This window comes from Meira miltonrushii (assembly GCF_003144205.1).
Source record: "Meira miltonrushii strain MCA 3882 unplaced genomic scaffold FA14scaffold_1, whole genome shotgun sequence".
In the NCBI taxonomy this organism is placed as follows: Eukaryota; Fungi; Basidiomycota; class Exobasidiomycetes; order Exobasidiales; family Brachybasidiaceae; genus Meira; species Meira miltonrushii.
In genome coordinates, this window is record NW_020289943.1 from 1,100,298 (window position 1) to 1,126,115 (window position 25,818).

The following is a 25,818-nucleotide window of genomic DNA, read 5'->3' on the forward strand; positions in this document are numbered from 1 at the left end:
TCTTCCACAGCCACATCGAATGGCTGACCTCTGAGAGATGAACGTCTTGTGTTCATGCGTGTGCTTCTGCCATTGTCGAGCAAGTTGGAGATCGTGCTAACACCCGTTCGTTTGGAATCGATCGGAGATGTTGAAAGATTTCGTTCCTGTCCAGAAGGCGAAGGAGAATCCGAATACATTCTTGATCGATAAGCAGATTCTCCATTGCTACGTTTGTCCAAGCTTTGCCTTCTTCCAAGGTGTGATGATTGCGCATTTCTGTCATCCTCCAACTGAGGCGGTGGTGAATATGCGTTTGCATGACCTGATTGTGGAGTGCCTACTTGCGAGCCACGAGAAGTTCGAGAAGACTGTGCTCGCTCTGGTTCATCTCGACTTGAGCCAAGAAGGGATGAAATGCTCATCGCAGGTTTGCTGGGTGCAGCAGAGACAGGCATCTTTCCCTCTACTTCTTCTGCATGCAAAGCTGACGTACGATGTGGTGGTGATTCAGGATCGGGTGAGAGGTATTGAGGTCGAGAAGATTGGCTTGTTTGAGGATAATGTGATGAACGCTGTGCTTGTGGCGATTGAGATGGATATTGAGACCACTAAGAATAGCAAAAGAGGAAAGTCAGTGTTTGCTCTTGATGTGATTATGTTCAATGAGATGGAGAGCCGCTGAAAGACATCGCTTGCATACGGCACGCCAAGAAACGTGGTAAGATGAGGGGCAAGAATGAAAAGGTATTGCGCAAAAGGCAATCAAAAGAATGGAGCGGGCTTATATGCGCCTTCAAAGAAGGGGAAAGCCGAATGATACGTGTCTTTCAATATGCAAAAAAAAGTATGATGTTTGCCATGAGCTATCTCAGCGTACTTTCTTTCTTCTTAGCGCAAGCGCTTCTATTCCTCCTCTTTTCTTTTGGGGGGAAACCGAATTGCCAGCAATCCCTCCTCCTCTCTTTTTTTTTGATTGATAATCTTTTTCCTCTTCTTTTGAAAAATAAAAATGCTCAGCCCGTACGAAGCAGAGGAGGGTTCGTGCATTGTGGAAGATGCATTGCATCCTTAGCATCATTTCTCATTTACGCGTGCGCGCGCGCAATCCGAGATATTGTGATTTGAATCTGATCAAGAGATTTCAACTTCAAAGGCGGCGGCGGTAATAAGGAGCACAACTACGCCAGACAAGGTGAGGCTGGGAAGAGCTCATCCATCAAGGGCGAAAAGATTGGAGACTGCAATCCCACGAAGAGGCTTTTGGCATGTACTCTTTGAAATCCATGCTATCTTTCGACAGTAAATGCAGTGGAGGTGTATCTTAAAAGCACAAATAGAAAGACTACTCACCGTTCGATCTGGTTCATAATGTTGATTGTATGCTGCACGATCTCCGTCCATGTCGTATTGAGGTCGAGAATGTCGATTTTGAGCGGATTCATAGCGTGAATGCGGTGATGATTGGATATGAGATCGAGCTGAATAATGTGGTGAATGATGAGTTGGAACAGGCGAAATGGGCTGTCTCTGGATGGCTGAGGTGTGATGTGAGGAAGGCAATCGGGTTTGGTGATATGACTGACTGCGGTGCGTGTTGGAATGAGGATCTGCGGAATATCGAGTCGGCATTTCTTCATATGCTGCACCTCTATGACTGGCACGAGAATCACGATCATAACCGTGATCTTCGTAATGACCATATCGATCTCCACTTATTGGGCGAGTGCTTGAACTGTATTGTGGAGCATCATGATAATCTGCATATTGAGCACGTTGATGCGTACGACTCTGTTGCGGAGATTGACGAGGATAATTTTCCGGTGGAGGTGGTGAAGCATATCGAGAATGACTAGAAGGATGATAATGCATGCTTTCTAGCATTCTTCCACCATTACTGCTACTGCTGCTACCTCTGTTCACACCACCAGCGCTGAGAGCAGGCAAAGGCGGAGGAGCAGTTTGATCGTCTTGCCATCTTTGTGAAGAAGCGTAAGAGGATGGTCTGTATTGGTCGGATTGTGTTCGATAAGATGAATGGGGCGATTCGTATGGCGCACTTTCATGTGTTCGTCGATGATCTCTTGGATCGTAGTAATGCCGATCAGCCATGGTGGCCTACCCCACAATAAGAGCTGAAGATGCTGTTATATGAGAGATGGAGCAGCGGATCAATGCTTGCAAATGCAAAGTCACAGCGATCAAGGTTGGAAGATGTGGTGATGAAGTAGGTTTGATTTGCAACCCTTTTCCCTCCAGAAGGTTCTTTTTCGATCTCTTCTTTCTCTCTCTCTCTCTCAGCGGGGCAATCATTTATCGGAGAGGGGTTGTGTACTTTAACGTTGTACGTACGTATGTATGTCCGTTTTCGTGCTTATGCGTACAGCCAAGCAAGCCCATCATCCGAGAAAGAGTGAGGGCGCGGCCATTAATACCAAATTTGCAATTTCCTACCGAATATTCGCTCCCGTTTCTGAATAAGAGTGCCCATGCATGCATGCGTAACTTCCTTCTTGCATCCTCACTCTAATCTGAACTTGAAATCAGACTTTTTCTGTTATTTTAAAAAATGAGAAAATGAGTGAAGCTTCCAAGACTTTTATTTTTTAATTCCATGCACTACGCTTGTCATCGGCACTAGTGCTGCTGCTTTTTAAAAAGGGACGACGCGGTGGCAGTATGCAATCTTTATTTGGTGCACAATTCAAGTAGATATGCGGCGCACTTGTCAAACACTCACACAAATTATCATTTAGCCAAAAAGGCTCATCGGCAATAAAAAATCAAACCAAGATATGTTGTTAAGCAGGTACGCGTGGCAGGGGGGGTTGGAACATTTGAGTAGAAGCAGGGGATCTGCCTAAATTCATGTATGGAAGGCGCGCAAGAGCTTTTATTGACTGTCATCCAATCCAGATTTATGCAATACCAATCAATGCTGACAGCAGGGCTCTTATTACAAATTGCTTCTTCGGATTCAGTAATGTTCATCATCTTTTTCATCCCTATCAATCAGTTATCACAAGCTTGAAGGGTTCACTTGCCATGCGTGTCCGGAGTATATATGTCTGTGGGGGAGATTAAGCTGCACACAGCATGCGCTCTCTCTTGTTTCTGTCGGTTTGTAACGCGCCGATCTTTGATTCGATTTAGCGTGCGTTGGCGCGCGAAAAAGATTGTGTGAGATTGTAAGCCTGTCTTTTCGCGCCGGCGCGTGTGTGTGAGTGTCGTACGTATTTCCTTCCGTCCGCACTTGGTAGCGTGCGGTCCAAGAATATTAAAATACCAAACGCACGGCTTGCCAGCCTACCAAGTTTGTCCGAACTTCATCATCGATTTGGGTCATTTGGATTCATGCAGTGCACCAATTGCTTAAGCCCCCCTGTCTACTCTTGCTGTGAATGAACTGGTGATCGTCCCTACCATGCTCCATTTGAATGTCAACTTCAAAACCTTAATTTGATGAGGCTGTACATTTCTGTGATGTAATGGTGATAACATACTCAAACATAATGATGGCGGAGTGAAGAGGGTATTCTCCTCTTTTCACCATTTCAGATTGAAAGATGCTTTTTGTGGACTTTGGCTAGAAGTATACTTATCCCCAAAGCGTGTGAGTTCTATCATACCCCAGTAAATCGTTGCGTGAGTATCAATCTGACATGCAATCGTGCAATGTGCAGATCTACTCCATCACTTTTTATCCATCTTTCCACCTGATCGCGCCTAACAAATCGAAAGTTGAGGTAAGCCTGCAAACGTTGATCTGAACAATTCAACTCGCCTACGCGTATAAAAAATTGCATCTACAGTGTGCGTACATGGGCGCCTGTCAGCCAGTACCTAGCAGGGCACTAGAGCAGTGTTTTCTGGCGCATACTGCAAATTCGTGCATTTATCCTTGCAATGCAGACCTACGAATCATTGACGATTATCCATATCTCAATAAAGCAAAAATCGTGGCATTCATTCTAGCTGTACCAAACAAGAAGATTCTTCTATAAGATAGAACGATATATTGAAATGAATCATTCAATCTTTGGAAATTTTCAAATGTTTAAAACTTTGTTCGAGATCCAAATCCGTTTTTCTTAATTTACCTGCCTCTTTTCGTTTTTCAGATTCAATTTTTGCCTTTTCAATCTTTTCGTTTAATCTTTGAAACATTCGTTGAAATGCAGCATTTTTATCTTGATGAGGTGGTATAAGCTGAGAGATACCAGGATTCTGTTGTTGTTGGTGCGATTGTGCTATTTTTTTTTTTAATCAAAATAAAATGTCAGAAAGTGAATTTATTTAATCATTTGCTAGACACTTACATGTACTGGCAACTGATTTATACTTCTTTGGACTAGGACGGTTTTCAGAAGATGATGCATCTGTGGCTTTCAGCGCTGTATCTCTTAACAGCACAGCCAAAAAGAATGCCAATACGAAATAATGTCCATACATCTTCGGATAGAATTCCTAAAAAGCAGAAAAGAGATGCTGGGATGGAGGATAAAAGAGTAATCACGCAGGAGCAGATCATGCTCATCAGCGTTTAATTCCATGGTAGCTCGGGGCAGTTGTCAAGTTCGAAACATCTTCAAGCCCCAAACTCAAACGCAAATGATGGACATATATAGCTTTCAATTCACGGTTCACATGTATTACGAAGAAGCAGCGGAGAGTAGATGATGTAATACATGGTTCTGGCTGCTGATCATCTAAAGCTTCCGTTTGCTCTGATCTTAGCTTCGCACATTGCCTTCAGCTGCGCCTTCAATCGGATTTGACGGCAACACGATACCAACGATCTTTGCCGGTTCGGTTGAACTGGGATTTGACCATGCATGCATAGTACCTCTCTGCACCAAGATCCCACCAACGCCAATAGTTTTTGTTCTCCACTATCCAAATGACAAGTGATTTTACCTTGAACGACAATAATGATATCCACACTTAATGTTCTATGCAAATCTTCTCGTTTATCAATTCCTGCGGGAAATTCACCTGCCATTATCCTACATCCGTTCGTAGGTATAAATCCACTTTTGCTTAAATCGAAATTCTCAAATGCTTTCAAATCGGCATCATTATTTAATTCGATCTTGCCGCCGTTCGAAGGTTCACTTTCTGCACCGTAAACGATTCGGGTTAAGGGTGTTGCCTGTTTAGGTTGTGGTGGTTCGATGTAGACTGATTTGCCCTGCTTTGAACTATCATGTCCAGTCAGTACCACACTAGGCCATACATTAACTTCTTCAGAGCTCATTCTCAAGTACTTTGTTCATGATGGTAGAAGTCAAGAATGGGGAGAGACATCATTTCTTTCGGTGAAACCTTAAGTAGCGGAAATATGCATTCATCCGGACTTAAGATGCACACGCGCTGCGCTTTTATTAAACGCCCATGTTGAGAGACCGTACCGAGTGTTCATACTTAGGGTTAGGATGTCTGTTCAGCTTATAACCCTCATATCTAGGAAGAGCACATCATGTTCCAAGTTCCTCTTATCTCCGCGGTATTTATTCAATCCATTGCTTATATAACGAGATAAAGATTGCAATCAAATTAACACAATACAAAACGTTCCTTAATTCGATGCTCCTGGAGGTGTAGTAGCAGGTTTTTCCGTCGTTCCATTAATTGCGACTCCTTCTTTTGCTTCTTGTTCTTGTCTACGTAACCGTTCACTTTCTAAAATCATCAAACTTGGTGGATGTGGTGCATGGTAATTCTTTTGAACATGTAATTGTTCTTCTAAAATCTCTTGTCCGGCAGCAGCTGCAACGAAGCCCAAGAAAGGTGGACTGGGGTTCAAAGGTCGAGAAGCAAATTCAGGGTGAGCTTGCATTCCAACATAATAGGGATGTCCTTTATCGGAAGAAGATGTTGGCATCAATTCAGCAACTTGCATTCGTTCACCCGATTCCGATCTTCCGATGAATAATAATTTATCTGTTCCAGCTTTGACAGGTGTACTAGGACGGAAAGCGCTATCTTGACGGTTGAGAGAAGGGCTTGTTGGCAACGAACGCAGTCCCTTTGGTGGAGGTGTAGAAGGTCTTCCTCCGTTTGAGGTGTGTTGAGATGTTGCTTTGGACGATCCTCTTTCAATTCTATCGATGTATTCCGGGTTAATTTCATATCTGTGACGATGACGTTCCCAAATAGCTTCTGCTCCTCCATACAATTTACGGATCTTGCTTGAACGTTCACTGTCCTTATTGAATAGAGTTGGACGCAATCCTAATCTCATCGTCCCACCGAGATGGGTCTTGGAGATCTCAGGCATATAAATCACAACGGGATCAGATGTATTGGCGTCCAATTCTGCCGATCCCGCACCTTGAATTCCACATACATTCCGTGCAAATTCTACAACCGCAATCTGGAAACCCAAACAGATACCCAAGAACGGCACACGATGTTCACGAGCCCATTTGGCAGCACCAATCATTCCTTCCGTACCACGCAATCCAAATCCACCTGGAATCAAAATACCCTTTGCAGAACAGATGCTCTGCCAAGAAGCATAATATCGCACAGGGTTATCGATCTCTGTCTGTGGTTCCAAATCTCCAGCCTCGACCCATTTGAGATCCAATCGACGATGTACACGTAGAGCGGCATGTTCTAATGCTTTGACGACAGAGATGTAACTGTCTTGCAAAGAGGTATACTTTCCGACCAATACAATTTCCACCTTTTCCAACAAGTGATCATGTCCGATCGTTAGTTCCTTCCATCGCTTCCGTAAATCGTTTCCGCGTTCCTTCATTGCAGGTGCAATTCCTCCTTTGACGTCCAAATGCAGTCTCTTTTCAAAGAATTGTACCATTCCCTGTCTTTCCAGCAAGAGGGGAACATGATATGTCGAGCTTACATCGTGCACACCCATCACTTGTTCCGGACCAACATGACAGAACATGGACAATTTGTTGATCACGCTTCTGTCCAAAGGTTCCACACAACGGGCAGCAATCATATCCGGTACCAAACCGAGGCCACGTAAATCACGAATGGCAGCTTGTGTGGGTTTTGTTTTTTGTTCTCCTCCCACAACGGGAACAAGACTGACATGAATCAAAGCAAAGTTTTCTTGACCGACACGGAATTGGAATTGACGTAAAGCTTCAACGAAAGGTGCCGATTCAATATCACCCACAGTTCCACCTAATTCCACAATACAGACATCAGGAGTGGATTGGGTATCATCGACTGGTAAGTGGGACACACGTTCGATCCAATCTTGAATTGCTGTTGTCAAATGAGGAACGATTTGAACAGTTTTTCCCAAGTAGTCTCCTCTTCTTTCCTTTTCAATAACTTCCCTGTAAATTTTTCCAGTTGTGATGTTATTTTCCCGACCCAAAGTGACATCCAAGTAACGTTCATAATTTCCCAAATCTAAATCCACTTCACCTCCATCATCCAAAACGAAAACTTCTCCATGTTCGGTTGGAGCCATTGTACCTGCATCGATGTTCATATATGGATCAATTTTGATAGCAGTCACTTTTAATCCTAATGTCTTGAGTAACAAACCGGTAGAAGATGCGATCACACCTTTTCCGATACCGGAAATCACACCACCACTGACGACGATGTACTTCATTTTGACGAAAGACAAATAGGGTGACGACGATTAGATGTGAGATGAAGTTGCTTAGAAAGGATGTCGTAGTCAAATAGAAAGCAGAAAGGCATATCCATTTCCAGCAAAAGACATTCTCATTTTTTTAATTTGGATTTTTTTTCTGCCTTCTAAAAATTAAAATTTATGACTGATCTTTTGCTCTTCTTACATGCAGACAGGCAGGCCAGCTGAGTTGATTAACACCTCTTACGCCCAGAAGCATTTGGACATACGCCTTTTCCTCTTTATTTTAACTCGCGACGCGTTTCGATTTGAAGTAGTGCGTGACGGCAGGCTAAAGAGGCTGAGCAACGTTTCCAAACTGTAATCAAATGAGTGCGCTGCGTTGCCATACGCGTAAATTGCACTTTTCAAAGACCAACACCACTTTTGGTGTCGTGCATACAACAACATCTTTCTTCGTCATTTGATATTTGATAGTCACCAAAAATGTCATCTTCTTCAACGTCCAGAAGATCAGGAGTGCATTCAAGTAGAGGCAGGCCGACAGGGAGTACAACAGTCGCATCAGAAGGAGGATCATCAATGCAAGATGGTATGGATGAAGATACACCACATACAAATGGCATCGATCACGTTGATGCGATTGGTGATATAGATGAAGCCTTGCACGAATTCGATCAAAGATCTTTTCCATTAAGTCATTCTGCTGCCGATGCGGGAATTAAGGCTAGCATCGATACGAACTGGCCTCCTTACGATTCAATGTTGAAAGATATCATTAATACCTTATCCGAAGTGGCAGAACAAAGAGCTGATGCGATCAGTGAACGAAAAGGTGATGAATCAGATGCTAAATTGGCAAGATATGATGAACTTTGTCGTCAATTTATCGCCCTTCAAGAAGAAACAGAAGTGCGAAAGGCCTCCTTACAAGATCTGCGTGATCGGCTGACTAGGCGAGAAGAAGTGAAAGATGCACCTGAACTATACCAAAAGCAAGTGGATCAAGCCATGGCTGAACTTAATGGCAAAACACAAAGGCAGAGATACGGTCAATCAAAGCTTTACGAACGTCATCGATCAAAAGTTTGGACAGCATTGCACGACGATGACGATCCAATGCCTCCTTTGGCAGATATCATTCCGGCACAGGCAGACGAAGTAGAAGAAGAAACGGATGATATCGCAATGTACGGTGCTTCAAAACAACAATACAAATGTCCATTAACATTACGCATAATGGTAAACCCGATGAAAAGTAAACTTTGTTCGCATGCATACGAACGAGAAGCAATCACCGATTATTTGGGAAATACCACAAAAGAATGTCCGGCCGGATGTCATACAAAGATGAAAAAGAATAATTTGTATGAAGATCCGGATTTCACAAGAGAATGCAAAAATTTCTCTAGACGTCAAGAGCGTCGTTTGCAGCGTGATCGTACACAAACCCAAGCAGTTTGCTTGGACTGAGAGTCATTTGTATTATAATTCATTCATCTTAATAATCACACCTTCTTTGTGAGAGCTGAATCAATGCTATTGAATGGTAGTATGAAACGATCAGAATTGGACACAAATTGGGATGAGAGAAATGACCTAGAGAAAATAAAGAAACAGGGGATATATAGTATAAAGAGAAGCCAACGTGCAAGCACATTCTCATCTACATGATTAGATCGAAGCGATGCAAAAACTTCACTTCAATCTTTCTCTTGTGTGGGAAAACAGGCGCGCAAATGATAAGAGTAGAAGTGGCTGAGAAAGGACAGAGAACACCCGTGTTCCTCTCAAACAAGCAGAGTCTTGATTCTGCATCGTTCGTAAGGGAACAAAAAATGATGAATTGCTGATGGGTAAATCGTGGATTCTGGGTATGTCGCAAATGTCCGTAAACGTTGTGACGTGAGAAAAGGCCTTGCCGTTGGCTTGACAATAGAGAGAAATATTGGGACAAACGGGTATCGCTGTATTGAGCTAGATGAATGATAAAGAGGAAAGAAGAAAGCGGTTGCATAATTGTCCCGTCTGAATTGAACATATTGTTTTGTTTTGTCCATCAGAGTCTGTTTTGTTGCTATTTATGCCCAAACCAAAAGACGACTATCCCAACTTCCCGTACATAACGCCATTCCATCTGTGCTGACGCCCAAACAACTGACCCGGTTCTCATGGGCCGCCAAAACACCCACACGTTCTCCTTTGAGCGTATCCCAAACGTTGCAGTTGTAATCATCATACCCGGCAAACAACAAACGTCCAGAAGCACTAAAGGCAACAGATGTGATACCGCATTGTATGTTGTCGTGAGTGTAAGAGTTCAATTCTCGATCCGCTCGCAAATCGAACAAACGACAAGAGGCATCATCAGATCCAGTTGCAAATGCATCACCATTGGGGAAGAAAGTCACTGCGTTGATATCACTTTCATGTCCTGAGAATGTTTGAACTGCTTTCCCTGATCGTATATCCCATAATTTAGCCATTGCATCGCACGCTCCTGAAACGAACAAGTTCGGATTAGGACTTAATGAGATACTCATCACATCACCTGTATGATCGTTGAATTCTTGTACACGTACGCCTGCTTCGATGTCCCACAGCATACAAGTCATATCTCCAGAACTTGTTAGTATTTGACGATCGTTCAAGAATCGACAGCAACTCAAATACCCTGTATGCGCGCTCAATTCACGGGCCACCTTGACATTTCCTTCTCTTGATTTGAGATTGTAAATACTGCAAATGTTATCCAAACCACCACATGCGACCAAGTTCCCAGAAGGAGCGTATGCGCATGTCATGACCCATGAAGATCGAAGAGGAATAGCATGAACTTTGTTGGTTGTATAGGCATCCCAAACGATCAACTTTCCATCTTGCGAAGCAGACACTAAATGCCTCTTGTCGAATGCCCAATGCATTGCATAGATCTTTGCCAAATGTCCTTTCAACGTTCTTCTTGGTTTCATCATGATACGCGGTAGAGGTTCTATTTCTGCTGCCATTGCCCTTAAACTTGTATCTGCCATCTTGTCCCTTCGTGACCGTATCTGTTCCTTCAATCCATCCGCCTCCCTTCGCGCTGCTGCAATCTTTTCCTGTAGGTCAACGGCAGCCATGATGTCTGATGTAGAGCTGGTATGAAAGATTGATTAGTTGAGTGACCAAAATTGCAATCAAAGGGTACGCTTGCGTGACGCCCAAAGATGTGATGAAGATCGATCGTGTTGTAAAGGAGTTCAAAAGGTGCAAGTACCTATTGATCGTCTTTTTACACACAAGATGCCAAAATAGTGATCACAATCGTTTGAGCAAAGACAGTAGCTTGCTTTTCCCGTTGCTTTTACTGTTGGATGTTGTAGATCAATGTGAAGTTTTTCTGACGAGATTACGCAAAGTGATATTAGTACTGAGCGCCCAGAATGAATCCGATGGCCAAGTCTTTTCGTCTGTCCTCTTTCTCGCGTCTAGGAACCGTCGTCCGTAAATTGCAGAAGAAAAAGACGGGCCGATAAAGCTGTTTTTGCTATGTAATCCTTTACGGCGTGCCGCCTGATCAGCGACTCTTTGTTTGAGGTGAGTTTGAAGATTGCGAAAGATTGTTGGAGGCTTGATTATTTGCGGTATATGCAGCTAAATAATGCCAGAACGCTCCACGATATGTTGTTCAGTGTGTTTGACACTCCTATGACAATCGCTCTTAGGAGTTTGCCAGGATGAGGCGTATAGGAGATTGAACACAAAGAAAGAAGCGGTAGAAATAATTTTCTCTTTCGTCTGAAGACCGCCTTCCAGCTCTAAAATGAGAGAGAGAAGATCCTATCGCGCGCAAAAAGACCGACACAAAAATGATCGAAAGTTGTTGGATGCAAAAAAGGCGGTCCCGTCAATACTTTTGCTTGTGTGCTGAAGGTACGCCGAAATAGCGAAGGACCGCTTCTTTTGCTTATACTAATTTCGAATGAATTTCCGTTTGAGAATTCTTTTGAGCACTTCTCTTCTTTGGGAAATGGCTTTCCGATAAGCGATGATCCAACTGAGTTGAAAAAAAGAAAGAACTTTGAATTGATATTGAGCCAAGTTGTGATGATGTTGTGGCTTTTGGGATGATGGAGTTGCCGCTCGGCTTGATCAGCCTATTGAAATTTGGGCAACCCTTTGATTTGGATGTCCGCCTTTTTGAGACAATGAATGAAGAAGAAGAAGAAGAAAGGGAGATTTTGATGGTAGTGAATCACTCTAAACAACAATGTCCGTTCTTCCAAAATAAAGAACAAAGGGCCTCCCACTCCTACGTAGACGGACATTCTACATGCGATCAGATCGACACACGTAAATATATACACAATTTTGGGCATTTGGTCAGTCATCCGTTCAAACTTTACTTGCAATTCCCCTTGGCCTAGTACCCGTGCGTGCAAAAGAAAGAGGTGAGGTGTTCTTGCATTAAAAGGCACTTTATCTGTCAATCTCCTTTTTATGGCAAGTTTCTCTTTATTCAAGCTCTACGATTCTCTCTGCGCTGCGCTGCGCCTTTTGCGTGTTGGCGTATTGTTGTTAGTTTAACAACCACAGGGAGAGAGAGAATAATCCAACTGTCATGCACTACACAGCTTAAAGCTTTTACTCTTTTGGCTTATACGCTAAAGACCTAATACTGTAAGCTTTTCTCTGCTTAACCCGAGAATCAGAATAACTCCTGCTGGCTGTCTAGTGCAAACAACAGCCCGGATTGTAAGAAGCACTTACAGGGATGCCGATAGTGACCTCGGTGTGAACCTTATATTATCACGCCGAGGGTTCATAATCAGGCTATTTAGACAAATCATTCCACAAACAGTGCTTCTGAGCACTTCACCCACGAAATAGGATCTTGTTCACTTTGACAATTAGAGCTACTCTCATTCATTCGTAACGCTACCAATTGCCAACAAAACTAAGAAGCTGCTGTTTAACCTCATCATGAATGATCGTACGTTATAGTAATCGTAAGCATATGTATTGCTTTTTGAGTGTATGATGCCATGATCGTGTGCAGTATGCGAGAAATTTTGTGTTAATGAAACATATGAAGAGAATCATTACGGACAAAAAAGAGAAATAAATAACAACGTACAGACCAAAGTTATCATCTTTTTATTGTCCATAATGATCAGAGAAAAAGCAAAGGTCCAACAAGATCGAAAGAACCTCCCACCACTTGACAAACTTCTTTTTTCCCCATCTTCCTCTCGTAAATTGTGCAGTTTTGAAAGGAAAATCAGGATTAGCTTTCATGCATGATATGAATACATGGTACATCCACTACCAAGGATAAAAACAAGGAAAGAAGATGCCGTGGATGAAATTTTGAATAAAGGGTGAAATCGTTTATCGGTTGGACTTGGCAACACGTTCCAATTCATCCTTCTTTTTGATAGCGTAAGAGTTGGATGATCCCTTTGCTGCGTTGACCAATTCATCGGCCAAGCATTCAGCAATTGTCTTTACGTTACGGAATGCAGATTCACGAGCACCGGTGGTGATCAAAGCAATAGCTTGGTTGACACGGCGCAAAGGTGAAACATCAACAGCTTGACGACGGACGGTACCTGCACTTCCGATACGGGTAGAGTCTTCACGTGGACCAGTGTTGACGACGGCATCGACCAAGACTTGGATGGGGTTTAGGTCGGTGAGCAAATGGATGATTTCGAAGGCGTGTTGAACAATGCGGACGGCCATCAATTTCTTACCGTTGTTGCGGCCGTGGAACATGAGGCTATGAAAAAAGAATGTAGTGGTTAGTATATTTGCAAACGAGATATAAGTAGAAGAAGGTAAAAGAAGATGTGTGAGGTCGATAAAGCTGATTGGATTGGTTGTAATCTGTTTTCTTGTTAATTGTCCCTACCAGTAGAGCACGCTCCAAAGGCGAGAATTTGCGATGGCGATTTGTGGCCGTGCCTGAGTGAAATCGTACGTACGCTGACATAGCATCCCAACTTTCTTTCCCTGCTATAGTCGCACCTCATATCCCACCCACAAATTACGCTGTCGATATCGTATTCTCCATTCTCACTGCATCCTCTTTCACCTCATCTTCCCCTTCATTGACACTTACCAGTTGACCAAACGTTCAACAATTGGCATTGTAGCCTTCTTGAAGGACTTGTTGGCGTAACGACCAGCGGTGTGTGGAACGTAAACGGCATTACGCAAAGCAATGTAATCGGTCAAAGAGATATCCTTTACTTCCACTTCACTTGCATCCCATTTACCGAACATCTTTACGCTACCTGCAACAGGTGCGGACACATTGGCGATATTGGCTGGTACACCTGGTCTAGACATATTTTTGAATATGTTTTATATGGTATTGAGTCGGGTGATGGTGGTCGATCGAATTGGATTTGATGATAATTGAGAATTTCTGCGGTCTGTATGCGTGAATGTGCGTGTGTGTGTGTGTGTTAAGCGGTTTAGGAAGACTTTCCACTCTTCTCGCGCGGAATTCTGGTGTAGTGAATGAATACAGATCTTCTTATACAGCCTTTAACAAATTGTATTGGAGTTCAAATACAAAAGTCGCATAGTATGCATTGCGGTACTTGCCCTCAAGCTAGACTTTGAAGCGCGCTTGGGAGTTTGCCGCGGCGTATAACAACACGTGACAATCGCTAAAAACTTGCTCATCATCTTTTGCCTTGCGAGCTGACAGTCACGTTATATCGGGTGAATTGCCGTGCCGCCTTGGCTGTACGCGTATGAAGTTAAGTGTATTCACTGTGCAAGCGTAAGAAATCAATGAGTGACGCATCTCGATTCTTCGATTGTCATTTGAATGGATTATTGATTTAGACTTGAATCGGTTCATAGCGGTCCGAGAAATGGGGACGAAATGAGCAATCACGGTAGAAATGACGATGACAGGGCGTATCTCGGCACGGCCCGAATGGTAAAAACGAGAAATATAACATCACCTGCAAGCGAAAAAGAGGGCTCTCCGAAATTCCCAAGCTATCAATCAATTCTTCAGAACTTTCTCTCAATCGTCAAGACTCTCCGACTGGATACGTATTGACGATTAATTTGTGACCTCATCGGAATTGAATGACCGCCTGAAATATGATGTATATCAGTCAGGCTTTAAAATTCTTGTCATAGCATTCAGTGGGATATATTTAGCTCAAATTCATGCATAATCACAATTGTCCTTTGAATGAGATAAGTATTGCTTCCCACCCAATCTGCGCATTAGACATTGACGATCGCATGAAAACAATTGATGGTTTTGAGTGAAAAACGAATGTTCTTTTGATTGCGACATTTGATGGAGGCGTCAAACGCGTTTTCCTCATCTGAAGGACGTATGAAACGGAGATTGAATTTACTCAAAATAAAAAAAAGGTGGGGCACAATCCCCGTTTTCAATCCAATCTTTTCCACATTTCATTCTTTTCTCCGCTGATGGGGAGAAATTCAGTGAGAAATTAATCTCCCCATTTTATTTTCATAACTCATGATGATCGACACAAAAAAAGATATATAAACCAACAATGAAATTCATTTTCGTCAAATTAGACTCCGTCAATTCAAATTCCCGCTCCTCATCTTCTTTCTTTTCCAATCACTTCATTCGACATGCTCACCAATATGACTGCATCTACTGCAGCCATTGATCCACGTATGGCGTGGTGCGATGAGACATATTTGAACACGCCCATGCTTGTGCCATCAAACGAAGAAAGCATCCATTCAAGAATCGCCTCTGGTCAAGATCAATATGCAAGCGAATTTTATAGCCCTTTTTCTTCTACCAATCAAACTCAGTCAACCCCAAAGACAAATGAACGTTTACCATATCCGATGCCCTTTGATTGGACACCGGAAGGAAAAAATCTCAATTCTCCTCCTTCATGGGTGGCAAATCAATCTACACCAACTCGCTCGTCAAGCAAACCTCGTCAGCCGCTTTCTTTACTTTGTGATGATGGGATCAGTAATGCATTCCCATCCAACAGCCCTCACTCAGCGTTTGACTATCATCCCACCTCCATGTCAATGATTTCTCCGACCGGTGCTCCTCCAAATATCACCGCATGTACGCCCCGCCGAGCGAGTGGACCGGCTACTTTTGGTACAATGAATGCTTTACAGCCACAAACTCAAAATGTCTCCCCAAAAACGCATGAAGACCTTCAGAATTCAATCAAATCTATTGAATCATGTCGGATGCCACCACCACCAGTACCAAAACACGCTTTACGAAAGTCAAGTCTGCCAACAAAAACGCAGCATAGATTGTCCGAAGAATTATACGCAAAACTTGCTGAGCATCAGAGTACTCAGCTTCTCCCAATCTTTGATGGACGCAATTGTAGCCAACCACAAGTCACCACATTACCACCGCAATATCGTGCTTTGTACAATGCCAGCATTGTTGGTCCAACGCAGTATGCCCGTGAGGTATCAAATCCCAAGAAGGTCAATCGATCGTCACTGTCACAAAGAGTTCTTCTACGGGCCATTTTCAACAAGAAAATTGTAAAGAATATCGCCGCTCATCTCAATGAGACGGACGCATTGTCATTTTCCCTTTCCTCACCATCGATCTATCATCGTTTGGATGATGACTGGTGGAAAATGGCCTTCCCCGTTAATAATGAGGAGCAGAGCAAGAAGTCTGCATGGGTGTATTTGTGGCCCAACTGCCATGGGTGGTGTTCATTCTGCACGAAGTGGAAGCGCATTGTCATGCACGAACCGAGCAAAGCACACGTTTGCTTTGAATGTATGCAGATGCCACACTTCAAAGTCATCAGTTTCTCAGCGGCACGAGCACGTTTTCAAGTCGGTAATCCGGTCGCAATTCATTTCCTCTCTCAATTGCCGTCAGTGCAAGATGGTAAAGCTCGATACTTTTGGATCTGTCATCTGCAATGGGTGGAAGCACAATGTCGCATCATGGATGTAGCTCTCCAATTGATCAAAAACAAGCCAATCATGTGCAGATCAAACAAAGAGCGAAACAACGTCAAAGCAAACGATGGAAGTGCTTCAAAAGGTGCGCAAAAACGAAAAGTTTCTGTAACAAAGCAGAAACCGATCAAAAAAATTCATCTGGATGAATCTTTTGAGGAAGTACCGAGTGGCAAATCCGACGTTTCCACCGAGTCAAGAGAGGATATCGATACAATGTATTGCGATGATTCTTCCGATTTGACGTCATTTGATGGCCTTGATGATGCAGATGCGGAGGGTGATACGGATGATGAGTATGTTCCTGAATCAAGAGCGGAAAGAAAAGCGTATAACTTCAAAGCAAAGTTCAAGACCAAGTCCCCGGCAAAGGCTGTCATCGAAAGACGCACCCGCTCTCGCACATTCACGGGCACCTTTGCAAAGCAAGAACGTGGAAGCAGTGCTGGTGTTCGAAGTCGTCGAGCGAAATCATCACCCGCTCCTAGTGACATGGCTCAGAGCAAAGATGGTGATGATGAGCTGCAAGAAGAACAGGATGAAAGTGTGTACATTTGCACTTCCAATGAGCGTTCAATGTCTATCGTCCGTGAAGTACGAAAAGAATACATCATAAAGGAGCTTGAAGCAATGAAGGGTAGCTCAGAAATGCCATTTGACATTCCCGACATGTTTGTTCAAGGTCAATGGGATGCAATGGAAAAGCTTGGAATTCAACACAATGATTGGAACGCCATGGCACAATGGATACTCCGCAAAAATGAACTTTCCGGGGGCATTTGTGAGGAGCGCCTGGATTAAATTTCATACAATACGAAAAAAATGTAATAATGTACAGATGTAAATAGAATGTCGAGAATACGTACTAGCACTAGCACAACGAGAATTGATTCACCTATATCTTATATTGGCACGAGTAGACGATCTTCGATGAAAGGCACGAGGTTAGGATAATCTTGATGCAGTCGCTGTAAGAGTTCAGCGTGCAGTTCAGGTTGGGTGAAACCGTAAGAATCTTGTTTGTGCTTAACATGGGAGAAACCTAGTAGCAATTTGAAAGTTTTGGCATCCGGTGCGTATATTGAAAGACCTTTCGATGAATATTTCCGAAGCTGTTGCGACTGAAATTCTAAGTCTTGCTTGTCGGGATATTTGAGATCACTTTCCTTCGTCAGTTCGCTTTCTATCCTTTTATAATACCTTTCCTTGGTGGTAGTGACTGTTCTCATCGTCTCCGTGTTTTTGTACACTTCTGCTCGTTCTCTCAATTTAGGCTCCATGAGATGAAATGTAAAGTCTATGGCTTCCTGAAGTGCGCCACATCTGCACAAGCATTCTAACCATGAATCCCAAATGTTTTTTTCCATGAGCTCTAAGAAACGTTCGCCATGCTGCAACGATTCAAAGATTTTGATTGCGTCTGACAGACGACCGTTGAGTCCGCAATGATCAAAAATGATTGCGAGTGTAGCAGCACTAATCTCGACATTCGAGTTGACCATCTGATTCCATATCTCTATAGCGGAATTAAACAGGCCTGCGCGACCATATGCTTCGAGTAAAGAGTTGAAAATAGCAACGTCGCCATTCAAATCGTCACCGTAGCGTTTCACCAATCCTTCATGAATGATAGTGATGACCTGCTGATGATACATACGCCATTTCGATCCAACAGCTTTAGATGCGCTTTTGCCATAATGGTTCAGAGCGAGCGTAACCATCGTAAGTCTTCTATGCTCCTTTTCTTGTGCGAGATTGTCGTAGTCTGTCATCAGCTCCTCGAGGATCTCTACTGGAAGAGAAGGAGTGCTTTCTGTGTCGTAGATATCCACTCTTATCAAGTTGTACAGCACGCGAAACCATTCATCAGAGGGGAAGATCTCCCGAATTCCTCTTTCCAAACACCAATCACGCATTTTTCGATACTCTGCGAATGCTTCCCAATAATCTCTGAATCTCCGGCATCTCAGTCTAGTACTAAGCAACTGTGACCGGTTCATGCTGGTAAGACTGTCCAGACCTTCAACGATGTCGAGTAATTGCTCAGAATAAGAGTGAAGGCCGAAAACATAATATCGTTCAAATAAAAGCTGGGCCACTATTCTTGGTAGCTCCGGTAGTACTTTTGACACTATACGATAAATTTGTAGAATCGAACTTTCAGACTCGGGCGACATCTGAATGAAGAGAGGGTCTGTTGCGAAGGATCCATGAGTGAAGAAATGCTGGTGTTCATATCCCAAATCTAACAACATCTCTTTCAGGGAATACATTGCCCTGTTTTTATCTCGGATGATACTTCTGACGATAAAATCCTGGAGGGCTGGCCATTCATGAACGTCAATTCTTTCCTTTTGTAAAGCCGAATGAACAGACTGACGTAACTTTTGTTGATATGAATTAAGTTCGGGTTGTCCAGAAAAAGTTGCAACCTTAAAGTTGCCTTTGTACCGATCGCCAACATAATCTTTCATGCTGAGGTATCTTGGTACCTTTCCCTCATACCTAGGAGGCGTAGGTATTGTGGAAGACTGTCGGATTGACAGCCCTATCGACCTTTGTGTTGCCCGAAAGGACCTGTGCATAGACCCGACAACGATCTTTTGCATCATCATGCTTTCAGCACCAAAGGACCACCTTGTTTATGCATTGTGTATAGTATGATGAAAGATAAATAAAGAAGTTAGCCAACATGGTGGAAGTCGAGGAAGATGAATAAAAGAATGTAAGATTCATTTTTAGCTTATTGTCAAATAACACTGCTCTGCTCTGGCGCTGTGGCACTAAAGATTACTCCAACATAAATGTGGCTTAAGAAGTTATATACGTACCTACTCAGCACTAAAAAGAAGTCTTTCCCAACTTATCAGTGAAATTCAAACGATGATAAGAAGCTGCTATAAGAAGACTGCTCATAATCGTTCCTATAGTGAGGAAAGAAATGAAGGGTAAATACAATGAGAAATTGCGATAGGTGAATATAACATTCGAAATGGCTGATACTGTTCAGAGGTATATAAGATATTGAGAATACATTTTATCACCAGCACAACGAGAATTGACGCTACTTATACATTATATTGGTACGAGTATATGCTTATCGATGAAAGGCACAAGGTCAGGGTAATCTTGATATAATCGTTGTAAGAGTTCAGCGTGCAGTTCAGGATGAGTGAAACCGTAAGAATCGTGTTTGTGCTTAACATGGGAGAAACCTAGTAGCAAAGAAAAAGTTTTGGCATCCGGTGCGTACGTTGAAAGACCTTTCGATGAATATTTCCGTAGCTGTTGCGACTGGATTACTAAGTCTTGCTTGTCGGGATATTTGAGATCACTTTCCTTCGTCAGTTCGCTTTCTATCATTTTATAATATATATCCTTGGTCGTGGTGACTGTTTCCGCGTTCTTGTACACTTCTGCACGTTCTCGCAATTTAGGCTCCATGAGATGAAATGTAAAGTCTATGGCTTCCTGAAGTGCGTTACATCTGCACAAGCATTCTAACCATGAATCCCAAACATTTTTTCCCATTACCTCTAAGAAACGTTCGCCATGCTGCAACCATTCAAAGATTTTAATTGCATCAGGTAGACGACCGTTGCGTCCGCAAACATCAAAGATGACCGCGATTGTGGCAGCATCAATCTCGACATTCAAATTGACCATCTGATTCCATATCTCCATAGCTGAATTAGGCAAGCCTACACGACTATAAGCTTCAAGCAAAGAGGTGAAAGTAATAACGTCGCCATTCAAATCGTCACCGTAGCGTTTCACCAATCCTTCATGAATGATAGCGATGACCTGCTGATGATACATGCGCCATTTCGATCCAACAGCTTTAGATGCGCTTTTGCCATAATGGTCCAGAGCAAGCCTAATTATCTTAAGTCTTATATGCTCCTTTTCTTGCGCGTGATTGTCGAAGTCCGTCATCAGCTCCTCGAAAATCTCTACTGGTAGAGAAGGAGTGCTTTTTATGTCGTAAATACCCACTCTTATCAAATTGTAGAATACCCGAAACCAATCACCAGAGGGGAAGATCTCCCGAATTCCTCTTTGCAAACACCAATCACGCATTTTTTGATACTCTGCGAATGCTTCCCAATAATCTCTGAATCTCCGACATTTCAGTCTAGTACTAAGCAACCGTAACCGGCTGATGCTGGTAAGACTGTCCAGACCTCCAACGATGTCGAGTAGTTGCTCAGAATAAGAGTGAAGACCGAAATTGTAATATCGTCCGAACATAAGCTCAGGCACTATTCTTGGTAGCTCCGGTAGTACTTTTGACACTATACGATAAATTTGTAGGATCGAACTTTCAGACTCGGGCGACATCTGAATGAAGAGTGGATCTGTTGCGAAGGATCCATGGGTAAAGAAATGCTGATGTTCATATCCCAAATCCAGCCACATCTCTCTGAAGCCCTCACCTGCTCTAACTTCATCCTGAGCGATGGCTCTGTCAACAAAATTTTGGAGAGCTGGCCATTGATGAACGTTAATGTTTTCCTTTTGTAAAGCCGAATGAACAGACTGTCGTAATTGTTGCTGTTGTGAATTAAGTTTGAATTGTCCGGAAAAAGTTGCAACCTTAAAGTTGCCTTTGTACTTATGACCAACATAATCTTTCATGCTGAGGTATTTGAGCGCCCTTCCCTTATACCTAGGAGGCGTAGGTATTGTGGAAGACTGTCGGATTGACAGCCCTAGCGACCTTTGCGTTGCCCGAAAGGACCTGTATATAGACCCGAGAACGATCTTTTGCAGCAACATTCTCGTAGAATCAAGGGATTACCGTTACTTTTGTCATCGTTTGTGCGATGTGCATGATGAAAGATAAATAAAGAAGTTAGCCAACATGGTGGAAGTCGAGAAAGATGAACAAAAGAATGCAAGGTTCATTTTTAGCCTATTGTCAAATAACACTGCTTTGGCGCCGAAGCACTAAAGAACACACCAACACAAAATTCCGAGTGCATCTAGAAGCCTATTCCAGCTTGCTTGTGATGCGTGAAGGATTAGAGGCTTTGCTAAATGGATTCATAGAGAGGGATTGACACAATGATACAATACAAGAAAGTTTGGAATATGGTACAGATTGTTCTATACATGAGCAAAAAGTGGAAGGAACAGATGAATTTTTCTCAATCAGCTTGTATAACAAGTAGGAAGTCTTGAATCGATGGTGTAGCTTCGGGAAACTCTTCCTTTATCCGTTGTTGAATTTCTGCATGAATTGCAGGTTCACGTACGCCATAAGAATGTCGACCTTTTGTGGAGCCAGAGAAAGATAAAAGCAATTTGAACGTCTTGGCATCTGGTTTCAAGACAGAGAGGCCTTCACTTGTTCTGCTAAACGATGTCGATCCTTGTTCTTGCACAACTTCTGCTCGCCTTCGCAGAGCAGGTTCCATAAGATGGAAAGCATAATGTATCGCTTCTCGCAACGCACCACATCTGCACAAGCATTCCAGCCATGAATCCCAGACATTCTTATCCATCAGCTCATCTGTTCGTTCACCATGCTCGAGCCAAGCAAATATTCTACGAGCATCAGATAAACGATTCAAACGACCACAATTATCGAAAACTACTGATAGTGCAACACTATTGATCCCAACGTCTGAAGTGATCATCCTATTCCATACTTCCATGGCCGATTGAGGTAAGCCTACACGTCCATATGCTTCAAGCAAAGAGGTGAAAAGAAAAGAATTGCTATTCAAATCTTCACCATAACGTTCCACTAATGCTTCATGAATACCGACGATGATCTGCTGATGATGCAGAATCCATTCGGGACTTGTTAATGGAGAAGCTTTTTTGCCGTAATGATCCAAAAACAGACATTGAAGCTTATTGGAATCAGCCTCTTCGTCTCGCGCAAATTTGTCATGATCAGCCAAAAGTTCCAAAGTGATATCTACCGGTAAGGAAGGTGAGGTGATAGTGTCTTGTATTTGAACTTTGGTCAGAGCGTAAACTACGCGAGACCACCACGATATATTGATAATCTCCTTTTCACCTTGCTTCAGGCACCAATCACGTAGACGACGATACTCTTCAAATGCTTCCCAGTAGTCCTCATACACATTGTATTTCAGCTTGACGCAAAGAAGAACCGCACGATCTCTGGCAGTGATAATTTTTGATCCTACAATTACATCTGCAAGCCGCTCTACGTAGAAAGAGAGGCCAACATGATAGTATCGTGCAAGTAGAAGCTGATAAACCTTTACCGGTATCCTTGGCAAGATTGAAGATAAAATTTGGGTGATCTGAAAGACAATTCTTTCAGACTCTGTCGATAATTGTACGTAGAGTGGATCCAAATTGGAAGTGCCTTCCGATGACGGGTCCTTGTATGCCAGATCAAAGTACATTTTCTTCAAACAATCCCTGGCCATTCGTCCTTTCTGAGCTATATTTGCATCGATAAATCTTTCCAGCCAAGGCCATTTATCCACCTCGATCCCATCTTTTTTCAAAGCCGAGTGCACATTTTCTCGTACTTCTTTCATATGGCTATCGAACTCGGGTAGCTCCAATGAAGGAGGAGGGCGGATTTTGAATTGATCTCCTCCATTAGTAGTGCGATTTGTAGGAATATGATTGGTGATCTCCCTAGGAGAGACCGGAGCTGGCTTGTTAGATGAATGCCGAATTGAAAGCCATTGCGACTGTTGTTTAGGCGTCCATCGTGTGGCACCGATTGATCTGGTCAATAGTCCAGTGATGATTCTTTGAGACATTATTCTTGATTCCACCGTAGAATCATTGCCCCCAATTCTTCGCTTTCATCTGTAAATGCTGTCTGATGATGAATGTATTGGAAAGCATAGCTCGTGGCATGTTTCTAATGTAGTATGAGAGGATTTCCGATGCAAGAAGATTTTAGCTTATTCCTGATTTAAAATTAATCTGTGCGTGCGCGTTTATACACGCGCGCCCGCTAAAAAAGCATCACAATAAACACACACACACACACACACACAAAGTCTGTGCATTTAAGAAGTTCCACACTCCGTCACACTGACGCTCAGCCGGGGTTATTTTTCAACTCAATTCACACTCTTTGAGCAAACTGCTGCTTAGTGCAAACTTCCAATTCTACCAAATAAACACCTCTCTCCCTTTCTTTCATCACGATACCCAACGCATTTCCATTCATTTCTATTTTCAACCATGCGTGAACTTGTAACTTTCGCTGTAGGTCAAGCCGGTAACCAAATCGCACAATCTTTTTGGCAAACGATTCTAGCCGAACATGGCTTGAATAATGACGGTCAATATGTAGGCTCTGAACCTGACACTCAACTTTCCAAAATTGGTGTGTTCTTTGAACCAAGTGGACAAGAAGGCAAATACGTCCCTCGTTCCGTCAATGTGGACTTGGAACCTGGTACGCTTGACACAATCAAAAGTGGGCCATGCGGTAACCTATTCAGACCGGACAACTTTGTAGCAGGATCAACAGGTGCAGGCAATAACTTCTCAAAAGGTTTCTATACAGAAGGTGCAGAATTGATTGATAGCATCATGGACGTAGCACGTAAAGAAGCAGAGAAGACGGATATGCTGCAAGGCTTCCAACTTCTTCACAGCTTGGGTGGTGGAACAGGTTCAGGATTGGGTACCAACCTTTTGACAAAATTACGCGAAGAGTTCCCTGATCGAATGTTGGCCACCTGGTCCGTTTTACCTTCTCCAAAGGTGTCCGACACAGTTGTTGAACCCTATAATGCAACCTTGAGTTTCCATCAATTGGTCGAAAATGCCGATCTTTCGTTCTGCTTGGATAATGAAGCTTTGTACGATATCTGTCAAAGAACGCTTCGAACAAAAGAACCAAAGCATACCGATTTGAACAACATCATCAGTTACGCAATGAGCGGATGCTCTACCACACTTCGATTCCCGGGTCAATTAAACTCTGATTTGCGTAAATTGGGTGTGAATATGGTGCCTTTCCCTCGTTTGCATTTCTTCACTGCTGGATTTGCTCCTTTGGTTGCTCCAGGCGCTCGTGTTTATCAACAACTGTCGGTTTCTGAACTCACTCAACAAGGATTCGACCCCAAGAATTTGATGGCAGCCATTGATCCAAGATTGGGTAAATACCTAACCGTTTCTGCCATTTTCCGTGGAAAGATTTCAAGCAGAGATGTGGAACAAGAGATGCAAAATGTTCAAACTAAACATTCATCCAGCTTTGTGCAATGGGTGCCCAACTGTATCTCGACAAGTTTATGTGACGTTCCACCGCCAGGATTGCGCATGTCTGCCACATTTATTGCCAACACCACAAGCATCAAAGATCTTTTCAGAAGAACACACGATCAGTACACGCTCATGTTCCGTCGTAAGGCTTTCTTGCATTGGTATTTGGAAGAAGGAATGTCAGAGATGGAATTCACTGAAGCAGAGAGCAATTTGTTGGATTTGGTGGCAGAATATGAACAATACGAACAAGCAGGTTTGGAAGATGATGAAGAATACCTTGTTGAAGAGGAATACATTGAAGAACAACCATCCGTCCTACAAGCACAACAACCAGTTCAAGAATCTTATTATGAAGAAGAAATTCCACAAGATTCACAAGGAGGCTACGAAGGTGAATCCATCTTGGCAGAATAACAAACACTTCCAAGATAAATAAATTAAAAATGACGAAGAAGAAGTGATGACTGGATCGAATTTCTTCGATCTGGAGTGTGCTTTTCCAATTTTTGTTTCCTTTAATGAGAATGTATCTATTTATGCAAAAGAATGCTCACATTTAAAGAGGATTGAATTGATCATTATTCATTTCGGCTTTGTGCATTATGAGCCCATGCATCAAGTGCCTCTTTTTTGTTTCTTACTCACTCCTTCTAGCGTCAATCAGGATGCACGCTAAATTGTGCTTTATTTAGTAGTGATTGCTAATAAAGAGATTGAAAGAAAGCAAGAGCAAGTTCATGACCGGCATGACCTTGGATTATTCTTAATTTCATTTTGGCGTTTGTCATCAAATGACCGATACAACTTTATTGAATACCATCTTGTCATGGCACCGTTGAAGTATGGACCATTGAATCTGTAGCCGCTGTGCTTTTGCGCGCATGAATATTAAAAATGAGCCGAGAAGTTGAGCAGAGGACATAGGTGCGGCACTGCTTGTTTGCTTGTCTTTGTGTTCATGGAAGATAGTTGGACACTTTCCTTCTTGAGAATTGACGATCAAATCAGGCACGTAAACAGAGCATTCATATAATGTAGGTAGTTGTGCCTTTCTTTGC

At 42.8% G+C, this 25,818-nt stretch overlaps 13 protein-coding genes across 13 annotated transcripts; 3 read left to right on the top strand and 10 right to left on the bottom strand.

The window, feature by feature from the left end:
• Positions 1-571: 571 nt before the first annotated feature.
• Positions 572-2,091, bottom strand: FA14DRAFT_183264 (uncharacterized protein; the record flags this gene model as incomplete). The annotated part of the gene is made up of 2 exons (XM_025501303.1): positions 572-1,160; positions 1,333-2,091. The coding sequence occupies 2 exons, from the start codon at positions 2,089-2,091 to the stop codon at positions 1,068-1,070; spliced, it is 852 nt and encodes a 283-aa protein (XP_025357199.1). The 3' UTR covers positions 572-1,067.
• Positions 2,092-4,011: 1,920 nt separating this feature from the next.
• Positions 4,012-4,431, bottom strand: FA14DRAFT_152321 (uncharacterized protein; the record flags this gene model as incomplete). The annotated part of the gene is made up of 2 exons (XM_025497524.1): positions 4,012-4,229; positions 4,299-4,431. The coding sequence occupies 2 exons, from the start codon at positions 4,429-4,431 to the stop codon at positions 4,012-4,014; spliced, it is 351 nt and encodes a 116-aa protein (XP_025357200.1).
• Positions 4,432-4,605: 174 nt separating this feature from the next.
• Positions 4,606-5,396, bottom strand: FA14DRAFT_7826 (uncharacterized protein). Its single transcript, XM_025502876.1, has one exon. It carries the CDS (start codon positions 5,234-5,236, stop codon positions 4,685-4,687), a length of 552 nt encoding a protein of 183 aa, XP_025357201.1. The 5' UTR covers positions 5,237-5,396; the 3' UTR covers positions 4,606-4,684.
• On the bottom strand, positions 5,397-7,663 carry FA14DRAFT_7825 (putative URA7-CTP synthase 1). The gene has a single exon (XM_025502875.1). The coding sequence runs from the start codon at positions 7,580-7,582 to the stop codon at positions 5,558-5,560; it is 2,025 nt and encodes a 674-aa protein (XP_025357202.1). The 5' UTR covers positions 7,583-7,663; the 3' UTR covers positions 5,397-5,557.
• Positions 7,664-8,053: 390 nt separating this feature from the next.
• FA14DRAFT_187058 (uncharacterized protein) lies at positions 8,054-9,040 on the top strand (the record flags this gene model as incomplete). Its single annotated transcript, XM_025501564.1, has 1 exon — positions 8,054-9,040. The coding sequence occupies one exon, from the start codon at positions 8,054-8,056 to the stop codon at positions 9,038-9,040; it is 987 nt and encodes a 328-aa protein (XP_025357203.1).
• Positions 9,041-9,464: 424 nt separating this feature from the next.
• Positions 9,465-11,182, bottom strand: FA14DRAFT_7852 (putative G-protein beta subunit Bpp1). The gene is made up of 2 exons (XM_025502887.1): positions 9,646-11,182; positions 9,465-9,506 (listed from the first exon to the last, which is right to left on the bottom strand). Exon 1 carries the CDS (start codon positions 10,687-10,689, stop codon positions 9,649-9,651), a length of 1,041 nt encoding a protein of 346 aa, XP_025357204.1. The 5' UTR covers positions 10,690-11,182; the 3' UTR covers positions 9,465-9,506; positions 9,646-9,648.
• A 1,320-nt stretch (positions 11,183-12,502) lies between these two features.
• FA14DRAFT_159199 (40S ribosomal protein S5-B) lies at positions 12,503-13,712 on the bottom strand. The gene has a single exon (XM_025498097.1). It carries the CDS (start codon positions 13,325-13,327, stop codon positions 12,941-12,943), a length of 387 nt encoding a protein of 128 aa, XP_025357205.1. The 5' UTR covers positions 13,328-13,712; the 3' UTR covers positions 12,503-12,940.
• On the bottom strand, positions 13,573-14,092 carry FA14DRAFT_159200 (uncharacterized protein). The gene has a single exon (XM_025498098.1). The coding sequence runs from the start codon at positions 13,901-13,903 to the stop codon at positions 13,670-13,672; it is 234 nt and encodes a 77-aa protein (XP_025357206.1). The 5' UTR covers positions 13,904-14,092; the 3' UTR covers positions 13,573-13,669.
• Positions 14,093-15,053: 961 nt separating this feature from the next.
• Positions 15,054-17,383, top strand: FA14DRAFT_183268 (uncharacterized protein). Its single transcript, XM_025501304.1, has one exon. It carries the CDS (start codon positions 15,194-15,196, stop codon positions 17,330-17,332), a length of 2,139 nt encoding a protein of 712 aa, XP_025357207.1. The 5' UTR covers positions 15,054-15,193; the 3' UTR covers positions 17,333-17,383.
• A 50-nt stretch (positions 17,384-17,433) lies between these two features.
• On the bottom strand, positions 17,434-19,146 carry FA14DRAFT_152328 (uncharacterized protein; the record flags this gene model as incomplete). Its single annotated transcript, XM_025497525.1, has 1 exon — positions 17,434-19,146. One exon carries the CDS (start codon positions 19,144-19,146, stop codon positions 17,434-17,436), a length of 1,713 nt encoding a protein of 570 aa, XP_025357208.1.
• Positions 19,147-19,388: 242 nt separating this feature from the next.
• On the bottom strand, positions 19,389-21,405 carry FA14DRAFT_7957 (uncharacterized protein). Its single transcript, XM_025502907.1, has one exon. It carries the CDS (start codon positions 21,308-21,310, stop codon positions 19,607-19,609), a length of 1,704 nt encoding a protein of 567 aa, XP_025357209.1. The 5' UTR covers positions 21,311-21,405; the 3' UTR covers positions 19,389-19,606.
• Positions 21,406-21,681: 276 nt separating this feature from the next.
• On the bottom strand, positions 21,682-23,289 carry FA14DRAFT_176211 (uncharacterized protein; the record flags this gene model as incomplete). The annotated part of the gene is made up of 1 exon (XM_025500649.1): positions 21,682-23,289. The coding sequence occupies one exon, from the start codon at positions 23,287-23,289 to the stop codon at positions 21,682-21,684; it is 1,608 nt and encodes a 535-aa protein (XP_025357210.1).
• Positions 23,290-23,634: 345 nt separating this feature from the next.
• On the top strand, positions 23,635-25,597 carry FA14DRAFT_169829 (putative tubulin beta chain). The gene has a single exon (XM_025500239.1). It carries the CDS (start codon positions 23,723-23,725, stop codon positions 25,172-25,174), a length of 1,452 nt encoding a protein of 483 aa, XP_025357211.1. The 5' UTR covers positions 23,635-23,722; the 3' UTR covers positions 25,175-25,597.
• The last annotated feature ends 221 nt before the right edge of the window (positions 25,598-25,818 follow it).

Excerpts from the sequence above, each read along its gene's own strand:
- FA14DRAFT_183268 (XM_025501304.1), top strand. The coding sequence starts at position 15,194 with ATGCTCACCAATATGACTGCATCTACTGCAGCCATTGATCCACGTATG.
- FA14DRAFT_7852 (XM_025502887.1), bottom strand. The coding sequence starts at position 10,689 with ATGGCTGCCGTTGACCTACAGGAAAAGATTGCAGCAGCGCGAAGGGAG.
- FA14DRAFT_159199 (XM_025498097.1), bottom strand. The coding sequence starts at position 13,327 with ATGTTCCACGGCCGCAACAACGGTAAGAAATTGATGGCCGTCCGCATT.
- FA14DRAFT_169829 (XM_025500239.1), top strand. The coding sequence starts at position 23,723 with ATGCGTGAACTTGTAACTTTCGCTGTAGGTCAAGCCGGTAACCAAATC.
- FA14DRAFT_7826 (XM_025502876.1), bottom strand. The coding sequence starts at position 5,236 with ATGAGCTCTGAAGAAGTTAATGTATGGCCTAGTGTGGTACTGACTGGA.
- FA14DRAFT_7825 (XM_025502875.1), bottom strand. The coding sequence starts at position 7,582 with ATGAAGTACATCGTCGTCAGTGGTGGTGTGATTTCCGGTATCGGAAAA.
- FA14DRAFT_7957 (XM_025502907.1), bottom strand. The coding sequence starts at position 21,310 with ATGTTGCTGCAAAAGATCGTTCTCGGGTCTATATACAGGTCCTTTCGG.
- FA14DRAFT_159200 (XM_025498098.1), bottom strand. The coding sequence starts at position 13,903 with ATGTCTAGACCAGGTGTACCAGCCAATATCGCCAATGTGTCCGCACCT.